At 47.5% G+C, this 19,982-nt stretch overlaps 3 protein-coding genes across 3 annotated transcripts in view; 2 read left to right on the top strand and 1 right to left on the bottom strand.

Annotated features, from left to right (window-relative positions):
• Positions 1-19,982, bottom strand: part of LOC102448380 (olfactory receptor 14A16-like) — a 111,676-nt gene that overhangs the window by 91,488 nt on the left and 206 nt on the right. The gene's annotated exons all lie outside the window — the stretch shown is intronic.
• On the top strand, positions 4,206-5,117 carry LOC102446648 (olfactory receptor 6F1-like). Its single transcript, XM_006135715.2, has one exon. It carries the CDS (start codon positions 4,308-4,310, stop codon positions 5,115-5,117), a length of 810 nt encoding a protein of 269 aa, XP_006135777.2. The 5' UTR covers positions 4,206-4,307.
• LOC102446410 (olfactory receptor 6F1-like) lies at positions 12,015-12,944 on the top strand. Its single transcript, XM_006135714.2, has one exon. The coding sequence runs from the start codon at positions 12,090-12,092 to the stop codon at positions 12,942-12,944; it is 855 nt and encodes a 284-aa protein (XP_006135776.2). The 5' UTR covers positions 12,015-12,089.

Genomic DNA, 19,982 nt, shown 5'->3' with positions numbered 1-19,982 from the left:
CGAAGAAAAAAGATGAAGAAAAAGACGAAGATGAAAGAAGACGAAAGAAGATGAAGATGAAAAAAGAAAAGATAAAGAAAGAAAAAAACAGATGAATACAAAAGAAATTGAAGATGAAAGAAGACAAAAGAAGACAGACAAACAAGACAGATGAAAAGAGACAAAGACGAATAAAGGAAGTAGACAAAGACAAAAGAAGAAAAAAGACAAAGTTGAGAAAAGAAAGAAGAAAAAAGACTATGACCAATTGTTTTCCAGGGTCAAGAAGGAATGGGCCATTCTCATTATGGAGGTATGGATGGGATGAAGTAATACACCAAAGTCCTGGGGTGAACTAATAGCCATTCTTTTCACAACAGCTTCTATTGCTCTAACATATTTGAAAACGCCAGGCTCCTGTAAGTTTCGATCACTCATAAGGCACAGACGGGAATAATGTCCTGGTGTCTAGACTGTTTTACTCAGAAGACCAGCCTGACTCCACAGAGTTGGTTACATACCTTAGGGGAGTCCAAAATTGTGTTGAGATCAGATTCCCTCACGGCACTGCAAAGACAGGGGTGGGTACAAAACCAACCTCCTTAGCGTGAGCCGCGGCTCATTAATAAGGTAGACACGGGAAAGGCCGGTAGAGTGACGGTGGAAGGAGATTCATAACAAAGACAACATCTATCAGATGTGTCTGAATCTTTTCTCTCTCCTTTATACCACTCTGGAAGTAGAACTGGGGTTTCAATTGAGAAGGAATTATGCTTAATGTGTATTTATTCAGGCTCTTTATATTGCTAGAATGACGTGAATTGACGTTACTCTCAATGTGAACCAGGTGTGAAATATTCCCATATGTGCTATATATTTAGGTGGGGAACAAGCAAGAGGAACCAACATAAGATGCACTATTCATCGGCAAACTGTCCTGTTCATCATGCGGGGAGAATAAAGATTGAGAGCGAAAGGAGTTTGTATTGACAAGACATGGTAAGTTAGACCCATTCATCAGACACAGGTGATCCTGGAATTAGATTTAAATGTAGCTGCAGTGAGAAACAGGTTTGCTTTTCTCAGTAATATGAGCCACTTCCATACTGTTGTTCAAAATGTATGCCACATTGGGAGTTAAAAAAAATGCCTACTCAAGGAATGAGTCTGTCTTATCACTTTTTAGTAATATAGTATAACATTTAGGATGGACAAAAGGAAATACTATTATTTGTAACTTGTAGAATTCTTAGAGCCAATGGGAAAAGATGTTTTCCCATCCACGTTTTTTCCACAAAGATATATCATATCATTGATATAGTCTTAATATTCTTTTATTCTTTTCTGAGGTTTGTTAAAGCATTCACATATCCCCAAATTTCAATCAGAGCATTTTCTTCGTTAGTCACCAGAAACAACATCCTACTGCTTTGATGAATGTTCCAAAAATATTTTATTGATTCACTTTCCAAAAGTCTGGGTACATCTAGACTGCATTGCTATTCTGGGATATTGGACGTATCCAGAAATAGCAATGCCGTATCCAAGGAACATGTCAACTATTTTGAAAAAAAATTCAAAATAATGGACGTGCTCTTTTGTCATTCCTGTAAAACTCGTTCTACGTGGAGTAAAGGATGGCTCAAAAGAGCACTTTTAAATCTGGCTCCGTGTAGACGTGCCAAATTTCGAAATAGCCTCTTTGAAATGAAATCGGAAAAAGATACACAATTTGCATAGTGCACATTGCATATCTCTTTTTGACTTTAGAGTGCAGTCTAGATGTAGCCTCTGTTGCCTGAGAAAAGCGGTAACCATCAGGAAAAAAAAGATGGTGGAAAATTTCCAAGCAGCTTAACTATACTAACCCGCGCAGTTTACACATATAAAGACATTACTTGGGCATATAAGAGAAAAAGAAAATGTGTGTATAGAGAAATAGATAGTGAGATACACACCTATTTCTACAAAAGCGGCGAGAAGTCCTGTGGCACCTTATAGACTAACTGAAGTGTAGGAGCATAAGCTTTCGTGGGCAAAGACCCCCTTGCATCCGATGAAGTGGGTCTTTGCCCACGAAAGCTGATGCTCCAACACTTCAGTTAGTCTATAAGGTGCCACAGGACCCCTCGCCACTTTTACCGATTCAGACTAACACGGCGACCCCTCTGATACTTGACACCTATTTCTAATCAGTGCACGAGGCATAGAGGAAAGAATTTCATAGAATCGGAGAAGATTAGGTTGGGAAGAAACCTCAGGAGGTCACCTAGTCCAACCCCTTGCTCCAAGCAGGACCACTCCCAAATCAATCATTCCACCCACCATTCCTCTTTTGTCTTCTATCATCAGCTGCTGCTGTGATTTGAACAGATCGTGTTACACGTTTCTTTAATTTCCTTACCTGTAAAATGGGGACAATTCTACTGATCATAATAAGATAAGAACAGCCAGACTAGGTCAGACCCAAGGTCCATCCAGCCCAGCATCCTGTTTGCTGACAGTGGCCAATGCCAGGTGCCCCAGAGGGAGTAAACAGAACAGGGAATCATCAAGTGATTCCTCCCCTGTCACCCATTCCCAGCCCCTGACAAACAAAGGGTAGAGACACCATCACTACCCATCCCAACTAATAAGTATTAATGGACCTAACCTCCATGAATTTATCTAATTCTTTTTTGAACCCTGTTCCAGTCCTGATCTTCACCACATCCTTTAGCAAGGAGTTCCACTGGTTGACTGTGTGTTGTGTGAAAGAAATACTTCCTTGTGTTTGTTTTAAACCTGACACCTTTTCATTTCATTTGGTGTCCCCATGTTCTTATATTATGGGAACAAATAAATAACTGTTCTTTATTCACTTTCTCAGTGCCTGTCATGATTTTATAGACCTCTATCCTATCTCCCCTTAGTCTCCTGTTTTCTAAGCTGAAAAGTCTCAGTCTTTTAAATCTCTCTTCATACGGGACTCGTTCCAAACCCGTCACCATTTCGTCACCCTTTTCTGAATCTTTTCCAGTGCCAATATCTCTTTTTTGAGATGAGGTGACCACGTCTGTACACAATATTCAAGATGTGGGCGTACCACCGATTTATAGAGAGGCAATAAGATGTGCGGATCTGCACATACTGTATGTCACAAGAGGGCGCTGCTGCTGCTCGGGTGATCAACCCGAGCAAACAGAGCTCCTGACCGTGTCTTGTAACCAGCTCACAGAACAGAGACCCACAGTAGACAGATTGTACCTTTGACAAGCTTATTGCAAGCAATTCAGGAGCAAATTTTAAAAGCACTACATATGTGTGTGTGTGTGTGTGTGTGTGTGTGTGTGTGTGTGTGTGTATTTAGTACTTAAACAATTAAAACAGTGAAAGACATTAAAAGGCATTGCAAGCATAAAAAGACATTAAAAGCAATAATTAAACGGAATACGTAACAATCTACATCTAATTCTTAACCCAATTTAGCAGCCTAATTCTTAATTCAATTTAACACACACACTCATGCTCAACACTCACACTCTGGAGCTGGCCAGACCCCAACTAATGTTGGTAAATATGGTTGAGGTGGAAGTCCGATTTGCACATCACCCCAATATGGTGAATCAATGGACTCAAACTCCTAGGACAAAATGGTGTGGTATATATCCCCTCAGTAGGGGCCAGTTGGGTGGGATGCCATCTACTGGTTGCATGCCATCCAAGTGGGGTGATGTCCATTAGTGACACCCCCTTCTTCTTACTGGTGTGACCACAACCAATCCAGAAACACCCGGTTTCTACACCACCCAATTTTGCTTGCCTCATCACGAGTGAGAAACAATGGTCTGTCCTTGGTTAGATTCTTCCCTTCCTTTTTTTTTTTCTTATCTTCAAATGCTGGAAAAGCTGCCTCAGCACGTATACACAGTTCTTTTATTTCACACAGTACTTTTCTTAAAGTTGTAAACAAGTCCATAATTCTCCGGGGCTCTTGCCTGGACCAATCAAGTCCATAATTCTCCGGTGCTCTTGCCTGGACTTTAGCATGGCCTCTCTTCAGCTCACTCACTGTTGATGCACTCATGCTAACCATTCACACTTCCCATGATTCGTGACATGTACTGGCACTTTGTCACGGTCAGGTGCTGGGTTTTGGCCCATCCAAAATCACATTCAGTGTGTTCACATTCTAAACACTTATATATTGACAGATGGACCTTGGGGCTGAGGCAGAAAGAGAAAACCAAACCAGTGTCCAGCAATTCCTGCTCCTTGGCTTTCCCGGCTCTTGGTCGTTTCGGCTCTCCCTCGCGGCAGTGTTTTCAATTCTGTATTTCCTGTCGGTGATGGGGAACACATTTGTGATTGTCTTAGTGCGGACCCACCCACGACTCCACACTCCGATGTACTTCCTCCTCTGTAATCTCTCCTTCCTGGAAATCTGGTACACCACCGCATTTGTCCCCAAGGCCATTGGCGTCATGCTGGGCACCAGCCAAACCATCTCCTTCCCCGGCTGCATCCTGCAGTTGTATTTCATCTTCTCACTGGGCTCATCGGAGTGTCTCCTCCTGGCCGTTATGGCCTATGACCGCTATCTGGCCATATGCCACCCTTTGCGTTATAGCACGCTCATGAACATCACCTTCTCTGCTCAGCTGGCCCTCGGAGCTTGGTTGTGTGGGTTCCTGGAGATCTCCGTTTTGGCAGCTCTAATATCCAGGTTGTCCTTCTGCGGCCCCAATGTCATCAATCACTTCTTTTGTGACATCGATTCCTGGATCGCGCTCTCTTGCGCCGACACAAGTCTCGTTGAGCGGGCAACTTTCATCGTCTCCATTAACATCCTTCTGGGCTCATGCGTGATAATCCTGGTCTCCTACATTTACATCATCTCCACCATCTTGAGAATCCCGTCGGCCCAAGGTCGGCAAAAGGCCTTTTCCACCTGCTCGGCCCACCTCACCGTCGTGACACTATGGTACGGCTCCACCATTTTTCTGTATGTCAAGCCTTCAGCACAGAACTCATTGGATCTTAACAAAATAGTCAACGTCTTTAATACGATTGTGACACCGATGTTAAACCCTTTCATTTATACACTGCGGAACAAAGAGGTGAAGCGAGCCCTGGAAAAGGCCATCAGGCGGATGTGACGAGGTTTACCAATGTTCTGTGGCGAGTAGAAATGCAGTCCAAAGCACCAAGATTAATCCATCCCAAAGGTCGTTTTTAGTGCTAGGGATCATTTATTGGTTTTGCATGTTTCCTCATTCATTATAACAAACTGATGAACATATGAACGGAAGGGGCAGAAATGCAGATTTGGGATGCTGATCAGTCCACACTGCTCTATTTCGTGGTGTTTGCCAGGAACGCTGTGGACACTGCTAACGATAATGCAATGGGGCCTAAGTCTAAGGGATTTAGGCACCTAGCTTTCACAGCATGTCTATACATCCAAGCTGACATTTCAAAGGCACGTATGCTGTCAAATGAGCACTTAAAACCAGCCAATCTTCAACATCACCTTGAAATTGATATTACCCACAGTTTGGTGCAGAATTGACGAAACAGCTCAAAACGTTAAGGAACAACAGACAGAGAGGATGCAGAAAAGTTGCTTCTATTCTTTGCAAATCAATGAATGAACGGCAATTGCAAACCATTCCAACCTGCTGTCAGTCTGTAGCTATGAATACAACAGAGGTGTACAAGAGGGCTTTCTCTTTTGCAAATTTTGCCCATGCGTGCAACTGGTGAGGCTATTGTTGATGTGCTGAGTGATTTCATGAGGGAGTAGGATATTGCCTGGTCAAAATGTGTAGCGATCAGAACGGATGGGTTTCATGTAATGACTGGCACATACGACCAGCGTATTACCTATGAGTTGTGTACATATTCTTCTGTTTGCTTTAGTCAATAAAAAAAATGGCACCTCGGTGTTGTTACATTTAACCGTCACTACTACTATATTTGTTTAGATAATCATTTGAAATGTATTATAGTTCATGTTATCAAATAATGCAATGTTTGTAAACAGCTATATTGTCCGTGAAATTTTAATAGATTGAAAAGCGGTCCGTATACTCAAAAAGGTTGGGAACCACGGGCCTGGGGAAGTTGTAGTATCTCCATCATTGGAGATATTTAAGAGCAGGTTAGACGGACATCTATCAGGGATGGTCCAGATGGTGCTTGGTCCTGCCATGAGGGCAGGGGACTCGACTCAATGCCCTCTCGAGGTCCCTTCCAGTTCTAGTGTTCTGCGATTCTATGGGAATGAATTGCCCAGATCCCATTGAATTTCATTGTAAGTTAGAGGACTAGTTTCCTTGCTTGCATCTAAAATTCCCGTTTTCACATACTATCTCCTTTTCTTAAGTTCACTAGAGGTTGGACCTCCCTGGTCCAGCACTCCTGGGACCAGATCGGTCCTGGATGAGGGATTTTGCTGGACCAGGGGAGGTCATTTCTAGCCCCCTGACATCAGCCTTCACCCCCACCCTGCCACCCCACTGGGACTCCTGGCCTCTGGCTCCCACCCCCCTCTGTCCACAGCCCATCTATGCCATGCACTGGACTGCCAGCTCCCCCCCTCCCTCCGCCCAGCTGAGCCGTGTGCTGAGCTCCCGTGGTGATGAGTCCATAGAATAGTGATTAGGACAACTTTGTGAATTAAACAGTAATAAACCAACAGCACCAAATTATATTCATCCAAGAACGCTGAAGGAACTCGAGTATGATATTGCAGGACTACAAACTGTAGTATGTAACCTACCTCTGATACCATCTTCCTAAGCAGATAAAACCATCCATACTGGGTCAGACCAATGGTCCATCTAGCCCAGTATCCTGTCTGCCAACAGCAGCTAGTACCAGATGCCCCAGAGAAAGGGAACTCAACAGGTCTCTCTCCGGTCACCCATATCAGAGGCTAGGGACACCATTCCTACTCATCCTGGCTAATAGGCATTGATGGGCCTAACCTCCATGGGTCTATCTAGCTCTTTTTTGAACCCTGTTAAAGTCTTGGTCTTCACAACATCCTCTGGCGAGGAGTTCCATAAGTTGATGATTGGACAGCTATAAATGTAACTCTAATTTTGAATAAGGGAACCAGAGGTGATCCTGGAAGATGCAAGCCAGTGACCCTAATATCAGTGGTGGGAAAACTAGGAGAAACTACAGCAAAGAATCAGAATCCTAGAACTAGAAGGGACCTCAAGAGGTCATCAAGTCCTGCTCACTGCCCCTGAGACACAGAGAGATAGACTTTGTTGGGGAGGAGTTAAAAATACTTTATGTAAAGGAAATGAAGCTTCACCCAATCCCTGTCAATTTTTGGAGCCGTCAGCAAACATGTGGATAAGAATGATCCAGTGTAGACAGTCTAAGACTCTGAAGGAAATTACTCAGGGGATAACGGGAAAGGCCCTCTCCTGGCTCAGAAACTGGTTAAAAACAGGAAATAAAATATAAAAATAAATGATGACGTTTCATAGTATAGATAGGTAAAGACGGTGGTCTCCCAAGGATGTGATCGTCATACTCACTGATGGCCTGGAAAAGGGAATGAACATTGAAGTGGCAACCTTTGCAGATGACACTGAATGATTCAAGACGGTGAAGTTCACAGCCGATGGTAGAACATGGTGCTGCTGGACAACATAACGAAAATCACCGTTTGCAAAGGAAAGTGTATCGGAAGAAATAATTCCAAGTTTCCTTAAAACGGGTTATATGGGTGGATTCTAAAGTATCTGTTCCCACTCGAGAAAGATCTTGGAGTACTTGTGGATAGTTCCCTGAAAACATCAGCAGTGACAGAAGACCACAGTTTAATAAGGTATTTAGGCAGCTGGTGGGGATTTCAAAAGCACATGATTTCAAAGGGTGTTAAGTTTCCAGATGCCTTTGAAATACCTTTAACCGTCTTTCCCTAGCTACAGGGGGGAGCCATGTTAGTCCGGAATTGGAAAAACTTAAACCATAATAAATAGTCTTGCAGCACCTGAGAGACGAACAAAACGTGTAGATGGAATTGTGAGCTTTTGTGGGCACAACCCACTTCTTCAGATGACTAGAATTGTTACAGGTCCAGTTTCTAAATAAATAGCAAAAGGGGGTGGGGGGGGGGGGGGAAGAAGAGGCTTTCAAGGCAGATGACTTGTGGGATTCAAAAAACCCTTCAGCAGGTTAGACACCTGACTCGTATTGAGTTCAATGGTGTTTGGGAACCTCAATATCTTTAAAATCTGGCCCTGAGACTTTTTGATTATTTTACCCTGCGTGTCAGAGACGTCCCTCCAAGATCAAATTCCTCCCTTTTACATTTGATGTAGAAGATAAGAACATCAGAACGGACAGGCTGGGTCAGACCAAAGGTCCGTCTAGCCCAGTGTCCTGTCTGCCCACAGCAGCCATCTTGTGTCCCTCTGTCCCGGTCCCCGAGTTGCGAACGGTCAAGTTATGACCATTCGCATTTACGACCAAAGCTCTCATGGAGCGGTCATAAAAGCGGTCCCCGAGTTACGAATGCGACCCACGCTTATGAACAGCAGGGTCGCTATGTAACTCAATGGGGTCCGAGTTACGAACAGATCGAGTTACAGCCAAGTGTTTGGTCACTAACTCGTTCGTAAGTCGGGGAGAGGCTGTACACCGAAATGGGGAATTAATTAGGTGCCCATATATGGGGTCAAAAATATGAGGCATATTCCCTTGGTTTTGCAGACCCGTGGAACTTCACTGATGTGGCGTTCTATGACCAGTTTTTGGTCGGTGCCCTGATTTGGAAGGCATCTCATTTTGGTATTCAGCTGAGGAAACTTAGGGGAGGGAGATTAAATTCCACACTCACCTCTCCATCCCTTCCTGTACCACGGGTTTGGCAAAACTGGGACTAGTAGAACACTCTCCTCAGGACACCATCCCCCAGAGACTCGCCCTCCCGCCCCCAGCACCGAACCCCTCTGTAGTGACCCGAGCAATGCCAGGTAAATTTGCTTTGCAATGGGGAACTGATTCGATGCCAGTAAGTTGTGTCAAGTGCACGACGTGGATTTGCTTGGTGTTGTAGGCCCCAGAAAATTCACCGTTGGGTTTTCTCTGTGCAACAGTGTTGAACAAGCGGAAGGGGTCCAACGTTGACATTTGCCATGGTTTTACTGCTTGCCGCTGTGGTGGTGTTGGAAACTCTTAGGGAACATCACCAAATCTCCATTGTTTGGCAAATGTTCAGCAAAGGTGGGGGGACAGATTGTTGTTTTCCAGACTGCTGGTACAGGACTTCCCCCATAAGACCATCCTGGCTCCGCAGAGTCTGTTACACGTCCTAAGGGAGTCTGTGAATTTCAGTTAAGTGTGCACATCTCCTGGGTGCTGGAGGCATGAGGAGGAAGAAAATACAAATACCCCCATGATGCCTATGTGAGCTCTGTTTCTGTAACACATTAGTCGGAGGAAAAGTGAAGGGCGATCGAAAGAGTTTCCTCCCAATGTCAAAACCTTTTGGTTTTGAAGAGGCAGGTTCTCATTTATGCTCACGAAATTCTGCACCAGTGTCTGGCAGGAGAGGGAGCATAAAAGTGCAGTGAACTGTACTGATTATGAACATTTTAAGTCACCTTTACCATCAGACCATGGTGTCAAATGGCCATGACGTACATGTGAACCAGGTGTGAAACAGTCCGCTATTTGTGATCTGTGTAGATGTAGGGAAAGGAAGATGTACCATCATAGGATGCCCTGGTTTTCAGCTCCCATGCTATTGCCCATCACCTCCACAGAAAAAGAATGGGAATGAAAGGAGTTCATGGTGACAGCGTCTATCAGAAGACATGGTAAGTGAGATACATTAGTCAGCTACAACTTAACCCGGGCTTGTCATTAAAAGTAACTACACTGAAAAAGAAGTATGCCTCTTTGCCATGTGAAATTGCTTTTCCAAAAGTTTGCCTCACTAAGGAGGTCAACACACCCCTCCAGCAAGATGAGTATATCTTCTTTGGATTGTAAATACAGTATAATAAAGTCTAGAATGAACAAAAGTAAATTCTATTTTTGTAAACTGTAGAACTAACAAAGACAGCGGGGGAACTTAATCTTAACATCAAGAATGTTAACAAAAATGAAAAAAACAGATCTGTTTTTGTCAATGTTTTTCTTTTCACTTTGTCAGGTTTTTTTTCCCCAAACCCTCCCAAAAAAACCTGAAACAGATATCTAATGAGTTTTCATTAACCAAAAGTCAGGTTTAAGCTAAAGCCTTCTGTCCTTTATACTTCATGAAAATCCCAGTGTTCATTCTCTCTCTCTCAAACATCTCAGTTTCATCGTAAAGATAGTTTCCATTTTGGAAAAAAAAATGTGTTGATGGAAATCTTTCAGAGCCCTCTAAAGCATTAATATCTGCAATATCCTGGTATACTAACTTAAGAGAGGGAAATAAGAAAACAAGGAAGGAAGGAAGGAAGGAAGGAAGGAAGGAAGGAAGGAAGGAAGGAAGGAAGGAAGGAAGGAAGGAAGGAAGGAAGGAAGGAAGGAAGGAAAGATAGATAGGCATTCTATCTATCTATCTGACAGATGGGGTGTATGAGGACAGACAGACAGACTGGGTGGGTAGGGACAGACAGACAGACAGAGACGGGGTGTGTAGGGATAGACAGAGAGACCGACCGGGTAGGTAGGGATAGACAGAAAGACAGACAGGATGTGTGGGGACAGACAGAGCGACCGGGTACGTAAGGAGAGACAGACAGACAGGGGCTGCGTCTAGACTGGCAGTCTACACTGGCCGCTTGAATTTCTGCAAGAACACGGACGATCTCATGTAAGATTGTCAATGTTCTTGCGGAAATGCTATGCTGCTTCCGTTTGGGCAAAAGCCCTTTTGTGCAAATGCTTTTGCGCAAGAGGGCCAGTGTAGACAACACGGTATTGTTTTTGCAAAAAAGCCCCGATGGCGAACATGACGATCGGGGCTTTCTTGCACAAAACCGCGTCTAGATTGGCACGGACGCTTTTCCACAAAAAGTGCTTTTGCGGAAAAGCATCCATGCCAATCTAGACGCGCTTTTCTGCAAATGCTTTTAACAGAAAAACTTTTCCGTTAAAAGCATTTACGGAAAATCATGCCAGTCTAGACGTAGCCAGGATGTGTGGGGACAGACAGAGAGATAGGCTTAATTTTGATCAGTGCCTAGGGGCAGGGAATTGGCACCAAGATGAATGTTGAATGCATCCACCACATTAACAGTCAAATCTTACAGGGACGATGCTGCTTCTCCTGATGCAGTGGAAGGCTTCCAAGAGTATTTGTGTTCCAGACGAGCTGGTGCTGTTTTGATGTTCAGGTTCGTAAGAGCCTGAGAGTAGTTTAGATGGGGAAGTTAGTGGTCACCAGGGGAGAAGATCTCTTATATCTACAGCCTACACTTGGGCTGCTCTTAAACTGCACCACACGTAGGTTGAGTTTACACAGACACAGAATCCTAGAGCACTAGCACTGGCAGGGACCTCACAAGGCCATCAAGTCCAGTCCCCTGCCCTTACAGCAGGACCAAGCATCATCTAGTTCATCCCTGACAAGTGTCTGTCCAACCTGCTCTTCAATGTCTCCAGAGATGGAGATTCCACAACCTCCCTGGGCAATTTATTCCAGTGTTTCACCACCTTGACAGGCAGGAAGTTTTTCCTAATGTCCAACCTTAACCTCCCTTGCTGCAGTTTAAGCCCATTGCTTCTTGTCCTGTCCTCAGAGGCCAAGAACAGTTTGTCTCCCTCCTCCTTGTAACACCCTTTTAGGTACTTTGAAAGCTGCTATCATGTCCCCTCTGTCTGCTCTATTCCAAACTAAAACTGTGTAGTGGCCCCATCACGCACCAATTGTCCATCTAGCCAAGGCCTTTGACAGGCATGACAGCCAGTTAAAGTATCACAGCCTGGCGCCTGAACACAGAGGTTTGAGCAGCCTCTCACAAGGCGTTCGGCATTTTTCAGTGCCCTTCCTCCCACGTTCTTTTGTCTCTTGGCAGATGGCCCTCGTGGCACGTGGAGAAAGAGAGAACCAAACCGGCGTGCAGGAGTTCATCCTCCTGGGCTTTCCCGGACCTTGGTCTTTCCGGATGTCCCTTGCAGAGCTGTTTTCTGTGCTCTACGGCCTCACGATCCTAGGGAACGTGTCCATCATCGCCTTGGTGGGGACCCACCCACAGCTCCACACCCCCATGTACTTCTTCCTCTGCAATCTCTCCTTCCTGGAGATCTGGTACACCACTGCCTGCATCCCCAAGGCCATCGGCGTCATGCTGGGCACAAGCCAAACCATCTCGTTCACTGCCTGCAAGATACAACTGATTTTTTCCCTTGCCACTGGCTCAACAGAATGTTTCCTCCTGGCCGTCATGGCCTACGACCGCTACCTGGCCATTTGCTACCCCTTGCGTTACAGCACCCTCATGAATAGCACCTTCTCCGTGCAGTTGGTCCTTGTCTCTTGGTTGGGCGGTTTCCTGGCTATCTCCGTGCTGGCAGCTCTAGTATCCAGGTTGTCCTTCTGTGGTCCTAACGTCATCGATCATTTCCTTTGTGACATAGACTCCTGGATCGCCCTCTCCTGCACTGACACGCACCTCGTTGAGCTTGTAACCTTCCTTCTCTCAATCATTGTTGTCTTGGTCTCATGCGCGATAACGCTGGTCTCCTACATTTACATCATCTCTACCATTTTGAGAATCCCCTCAGCCCAAGGCCGGCAAAAGGCCTTTTCCACCTGCTCGGCCCACCTCGCTGTCGTGACGCTCTGGTACGGCTCCCTCATTTTTCTGTTTGTCAAGCCTTCGAAACACAACTCAATGGATTTGAATAAAACCATCAACATCTTCAGCACTGTGGTCACCCCGCTGGTGAACCCTTTCATTTACACGCTAAGGAACAAAGATGTGAAGGATGCCTTGGCGAAGACTTTCAGTAGGATGTGAAGTTATTTTAGATCAAGATGGAGTCAGTAGACAGTTAGTCAAAACAATGAAAACATTTCTGAAGTTCGTGGATTTAGTAGAAACTAGGTCCAAGTGTTTAGGCAGAAAAAAATGTCAATTGAACCAACTCCTGCTGTCTTAAAATGAGAGCCATTCACATAAATCTTATTTCAAGCTGTAATTTACTTTCATTGTCTAGGTCAGTTGTCCCCAACATGGTGCCCGCAGGGGCCATGGTGCCCGCTGAATCATCTGGGATGGCCCCACCCCCCCTGCAAAGTGCACGTGCGGTGCTGGCCCCTGGCGCACAGCACATGGGTGACCCCTACCCCGGGCGCATGGCACATGTGCAGCCCCGCCCCTGGATGCCCGGCACGTGAGCGGCCCCAGACGCCAGGCAGCCCTGAAAGGTTGGGGACCCCGGTCTAGGTGGTCGTGCCTTTATTCCATAGCAGCAATGGACAACCGAGGCTAGAGAATGGGACGCATAAGCGGTCCCTGTTCATCTCAGCAGGCTGCAAGCCTATTATAACCAAAATAATTTCCCGGAATGAGCAGGTTTGCTCACTGAGCTTGCGTAGCGAGAATTTGCGGGGTGTGCCAATTGAACCAGTGCCTGGTTTAGATGCAGAGGAAGTGCACAGCTCTCATAGTCAATGTTGTGTAAAGTCAGCATGACCCTCACTTCACAATTTTTATGAACTTCACATCATATGCTTTGCAGATATTAAACTGCTCGAGATAGTGAAGACCAAAGCAGACTGTAAAGAGTTCCAAAAGGATCTCACCAAACTACATGATTAGGCAACAAAACGGCAAATGAATTTTAATGTTAATTAATGCAAAGTAATGCCCATTGGAAAACAAATCCCAACTACAGGCAGTCCCCGGGTTACGTACAAGATAGGGACTGTAGGTTTGTTCTTAAGTTGAATCTGTATGTAAGTCGGAACTGGCGTCCAGATTCAGACACTGCTGAAACTGACCGCCAGTTCTGACTTACATACAGATTCAACTTAAGAACCCCAGGCGTCCCCAAGTCAGCTGCTGCTGAAACTGATCAGCAGCTGATTCCAGGAAGCCTGGGGCAGAGCAACTCTGCCTCGGGCTTCCTGTAGTCAGCGCTGGTCAGTTTCAGCAGCGGCTGACTTGGGGACGCCTGGGGCAGAGCAGCTGGGGTGCTGCTGGGTTGCTCCAGTAGCACCCCTCGGCGCTACTGGAGCAACCCAGCAGCACCCCAGCTGCTCTGCCCCAGGCGTCCTGATTCAGCCACTGCTGAAACTGACCAGCAGCGGCTGAATCAGGACCTGGGGCAGAGCAGCTGGGGTGCTGCCGGGTTGGTCCAGTAGTGCCCAGAGCGGGCGCTGCAGGACCAATCCGCAGCGCCCCAGCTGCTCTGCTCCAGGGTCCAAAACAAAAGCCTGGTCTGCTGGGGGGGCACACTATCCGCGCCCCCCCCCCCCCAGCAGACCAGGGACACGGGGAGCAGAGCAGCAGCGGCAGCGGGGTGCCGCACCTCTGAGGCTTTGCTCTGGCAAAGTCTCAGAGGCGCGGGACCCCCCTCCCCCCGCGGCTGCGGCTTCAGCTTCAGTCCCGGTGCCTGTGGTCTGCTGGGGACCGTCCCCAGCAGACCACAGGCACCGGGTCTCAAGCGGCAGCAGTGGGCGGTTCCCACGCTTCTGAGGCTTTGCTCTGGCAAAGCCTCAGAAGCGCGGGAACCCACCCGGTGCCCCTGGTCTGCTGGAGACGGTCTCCAGCAGACCAGGGGCACCGGAGCAGCTTACGAACGGGGCTTTCTCGCCCCGGAGCTCGCAGGTAGCAATCCGCTACCTCGACCTCCGGGGCGAGAAAGCCCCGTTCGTAAGTGCGGATCCGACATAAGTCGGATCCGCGTAAGTCGGGGACTGCCTGTATATACACAACTATACATACAAAATGATGGGGACTAAGTTAGCTACAACTACTTAAGAGAGATCTTGGAGTCATTATGGATAGTTCTCTGAAAACATCCATGCAGTGTGCAGCGGCAGTCAAAAAAGCAAACAATGTTAGGAATGATTAAAAAGGGGATAGAGAATAAAACAGAATATCTTATTGCCTTTGTATAAATCCATGGTATGCCCACAGCTTGAATACTGTGCACAGATATGATCGCCTCATCTCAAAAAAGATGTATTAGAATTGGAAAACGTTCAGAAAAGGGCAACAAAAAGGATGAGGGGTTTGGAACGGGTCCCAAATAAAGAGAGATTAAAAAGATGGGGACTTTTCAGCTTAGAAAAGAGGAGACTAAGGAGGGATATGATAGAGGTCTATAAAAGCATGACAGGGATGGAGAAAGTAAATAAGGAAAAGTTATTAACTTGTTCCCATAACATAAGAATTAGGAGTGACCAAATGAAATTAATAGGAAGCAGATATAAAACAAACAAACGGAAGTATTTCTTCACACAATGCACAGTCCACCAATGGAACTCCTTGCCAGGGGATGTTGTGAAGACCAGGATTTTAACAGAATTCAAAAAAGAACTAGATAAATTCATGGAGGATAGGTCCATCAATACTTATTAGCCAGGATGGGTAATGGAAGTTTTTCTTCACAGAGCGTGCAGTCAATCTGTGGAACTCCTTGCCAGAGTTATATTTAACTAACCTCATGTAGTTCCCCTTTCTCAAATTAAATGCCACACTGTTGGGCGGCTGAGGTGTTTTTCCCACCACAGGGATATCAAATTTTATTACATTACGGTCACCATTTCCAAGCGCTCCAGTTGTATTTACCTCTTAGACCTGACCATGCACTCCAATTAGGACTAAATCAAGAATTGCTTCTCCCTTTGTGGGTTCCGGAACCAGCTACTCCAAGAAGCAGTCAATTAAGGTGTCAAGAAACTTTATCTCTGCATCCCGTCCTGAAGTGACCTGTACCCAGTCAATATGGGGAGAGTTGAAATACCCCCACTATTATTGAGTTTGGTATTTTTATATCCTCTCTAATCTCCCTTAGCATTTCATAGTCACTATGGGTATGTCTACACTACCCCGCTAATTCGAACTAGGAGGGTAATGTAGGCATACCGCACTTACAAATGAAGCCCGGGATTTGAATTTCCCGGGCTTCATTTGCATAAGCGGGGCTCCGCCATTTTTAAAAGCCCGCTGGTTCGAACCCCGTGCCGCGCGGCTACACGGGGCACGAACTAGGTAGTTTGAACTAGGCTTCCTAGTTTGAACTACCGTTACTCCTCGTGGTCAGTAATATATCCCTACTGAGATATTCCTACTATTGGCGCATGGAATTACTATCCAGAGAGATTCTATGGAACAGGTTGGTTCATCTAAGACTTTCACTTCATTTGATTCTACATTTTCTTTCACATATAGCGCCTCTCCCCCACCAGCACGACCGGTTCTGCCGATATATTGCACTCACTGGTATGGCTGCGTCCCATTGAAGGTCCTCATTCCACCGAGTTTCTGTGATGCCTATGCAAAGCCACTGTAGTGCCCTCCTGGAGACGTGGGCTCCATCCTAGCCCTAAAGTTTGGCGTGATATTATAGGGGGATCTGGTTTTTTGCAATATGTACCCACATGGTTTTATTTAAGAATCTATCAAGTGTAGAAACTCACCAGCGATATTTTGTGAAATTCTTGAGCATAGAATGCTACAGATGGAAGAGATCTAGGCATCGAGTCCAGCCCCCTGTCTAAAGCAGGACCAACCCCAAACTCAATCAACCCAGCCAGGGCTTTGTCAAGCTGGGACTTAAAAATCTCTAGGGATGGAGATTCCACCCCCTCCCCAAGGAACCCATCCCAGGGCTTCCCCACCCGCCTTGGGAAACAGTTTTTCCTAATCTCCAACCTAGACCTCCCCCACTGCAACTTGAGCCCATTGCTCCTTGTTCTGCCTGTGATGGCGCGTTGGGGGTTCCCCGTCTCCTGCACCCCGAAATGGCACAAACAGACTGCACCAGCCAGTGGAATTGAGGGTGGTTTATTGCTCCTCCAGCACAGCGCAGCACAGATGTAATCTGGTTACAGGAACTGGACTAGGATGCCTCAGGCCCCCTTGAGATGGGGGAGACTGGGCCCCTAAACTCCAGCCCCTTCCCCTAGGCTCTCCTCCATGCCCTCCGACAGCCAGCAACCAACCCACTAACTTCCAGCCCTGCCCCCCAGCCAGGGCAGCATCCACCTTCCTTTGTTCCTCTCCATGGGGGGTGTCTGGCCACTGGTTCAACAAGTTTGGCCTTACCTCTGCCTAGTGAGGTTTTCCCTGCTGGGTCTTGCTCCAGACAGCAGAGGTCACCACAGCCCAGCAAGTACCCCCACTACGTCACACTGCCACCTGCCCCCTCTGAGAACAGCCTCTCTCCATCCTCTTTGGAACCCCCCTTCAGGAAGTTGCAGGCTGCTCTCAAATCCCCCCTCACTCTTCTCTTCTGCAGACTAAACAAGCCCCAATCCCTCAGCCTCTCCTCGTAGGTCATGTGCTCCAGACCCCTAATCATTTTGGTCACCTCCACTGGATTCTCTCCAATGTATCCACATTCAGTTCTGGGCCCCCCATTACAGAAAGGATGCCCCGTGTGGATGGCTGCTGGGTTATTAAAAAGGCATCAGGGCAAATTCTGACTTTCCCTGCTCAACTATTACTCCAGTTGCCTTCCCGACTAGCAGACATGCCCGGCGATGCTTAGCAGACGCGCCCGATGTTGCTTGGGTCTGTAACTCAAGCAGGGTTTTATTTTCAATGCAGGAACAACATACATGCTGTATGTAAATGATGGCGTTTCTCAAAAATGAAGGAAACAAGAAGTTGGCATTGACAGGGATTCAGACATTCGATAGAGCTCATGGGGAGACCACATTTGCGGGGGGGGGGGCGTTCTCGTGCTGGAATAAAATGACTTTTTTGCACTTCTGGAGGGCTCAGGGCAGGGAGTGGAGGGGCAGGAGTCAGGGCAGGGTTTGGGGGGCTCAGGGCTGGGGTGAGGAGCAAGTCCAGGGCAGGTCTGGGAGCTGGGGAGGGGTTTAGTGAAAGAGGTGGGAGTCTGGAGTGCGGGTTGGGAGGGTAATGAGGAGTTCAGGGGGATGCACATGGTGTGCCATGGTGGTGGCTTCTCCTAGGGGGCCAGGGCTGGGGTGTGGGGGAGGATCCAGGCCTGAGGGGTTGTCAGGGGAAGGATGGGCTCTGTGGGCTGACTCCGGACTGTAGCTCTCCCCCAGCCTGCACATGGTCCATGGCGGGAAGGCCTCTGGGAACCAATCCGGGACTCCTGGGGCCTCTCCCTGGACTCTAGCTGGTCTGCGGAGGCCGGAGGGGGAGGCAGGTGGGATGGGTGGGAGGCAAGCCATGGGGGGCTGGTCGTGGCCTGCAGCAGTTCCAGAGGGAGGGGGCAGGTCCCTCCAGGGACACCCCTTCAGCCTGCAGGCTGTCCATGGGGGAGGGGGGAGGTGAGGTTCTGTGGGGCAGGCCTTGGCCTCCAGCAATGCTTCCCCCCACTGCCCTCAAACTTCTCTGTGACCAGGATTTTACACACAAAGTCTCATGGACGCGGAAGGGAGTTCTATTGGATAAAATGTCGCGTAAGACATTAGATGTCGGGGATTTGCCCCCTCCAGAAAAAAATCACCTCATTTCTCTCAGGAAATGTCCAAGCTCTGCTGTTGAATTAGCGAGCGGAGGGGCCGGGTAATGCCGCTTTGGTTTCTTTCCCTTTCTCCAGCCGGGAGAGTGAGTTCTGGTGAGTGATGTGTGACCCCCTCTCTTTCCTCCTGGGGTAACTCGGGAGCAGGCCACACACCCGAGTGCCTGGGCGTATGGTGGTTGCAACATTAAAGTACCCCAGTGGGGGTACGGGATAGTCAGGGATCCCCTCTCCATCCCCTTGCTGCAGTCCCTTGCTCCTAAAACAGGGTGGGGAACCTTTATGGATTGGGGGGCACTGCCCCTCAGAAAAATCAGTCGGAGGCCACACACAAGTGAAAAGCGGAAAAAAAACCAACTGACAAATCAATCGACCAACTCACAACCAATCAACCCACCCACCACAACAAACCAATCAACCCACCCACCACAACAAACCAATCAACCCACCCACCACAACAAACCAACCAACCAACCCACCACAACAAACCAACCAACCAACCCACCACAACAACCAACCAACCCACCAAACCAACAAACCAACCCACCAACCCACCAAACCAACAAACCAATCAACCCACCCACCAAACCAACAAACCAATCAACCCACCCACAACAACCAACCAACCCACCAAACCAACAAACCAATCAACCCACCCACCACAACAAACCAATCAACCAACCCACCACAACCAACCAACCCACCAAACCAACAAACCAACCCACCCACCCACAACAAACCAACCCACCCACAACAAACCAACAACCAACCAACCAATCCACAACCAACCAACCAACGCCCCTCGCAACTGACGTGGCCCCCGTGCATCCCAGCCCACCGTGTGCACCCCTCGTGATCTCAGAGTCCCTGGCACATGCTGGCCAGGGTACGCTTGGAGTGGAGACAGCAGGGGCAGGGGGCATGCATGTGTGTGTGTGTATGATTGTGAGTGTGTGCACATGTACGCCCAGGCACAGCAACAACTGTGTCTGTGTGTGTGAGAGAGAGCGTCCAAGCACAGCAACAACTGCGTTTGTATATGTGTATGTGTGTGAGTGAGTCCAGGCATAACATTTTTTTTAAATGAATGGAGATTGCACATCAACTGCACATGTGTATGTGTGAGAGAGTGAAAGTCCAGGCAAAGCAACAACATTGTGTGTGTGAGAGCAAAAGAGTGTCCAGGCATAGCAACAACTGCATGTGTGTGTGTGTGAGAGAGAGAGTGTGTCCAGGACCTGCAACAACTGTGTGTGTGTGTGTGTGTGTGTGTGTGTGTCCAGGCACAGCAACAACTGCCCAATCCCCCCAAACACCAGCAGCTCTGCTTCCCTGGGCAGCTCACTTGGCCGCTCGTCGGCCCCGGAGGCCATCTGGCTTCT

This window comes from Pelodiscus sinensis, chromosome 30, assembly GCF_049634645.1.
Source record: "Pelodiscus sinensis isolate JC-2024 chromosome 30, ASM4963464v1, whole genome shotgun sequence".
Classification (NCBI taxonomy): domain Eukaryota; kingdom Metazoa; phylum Chordata; order Testudines; family Trionychidae; genus Pelodiscus; species Pelodiscus sinensis.
The sequence above is the reverse complement of the archived record's forward strand: the minus strand, read 5'-3'. Positions and strand labels throughout refer to the sequence as shown.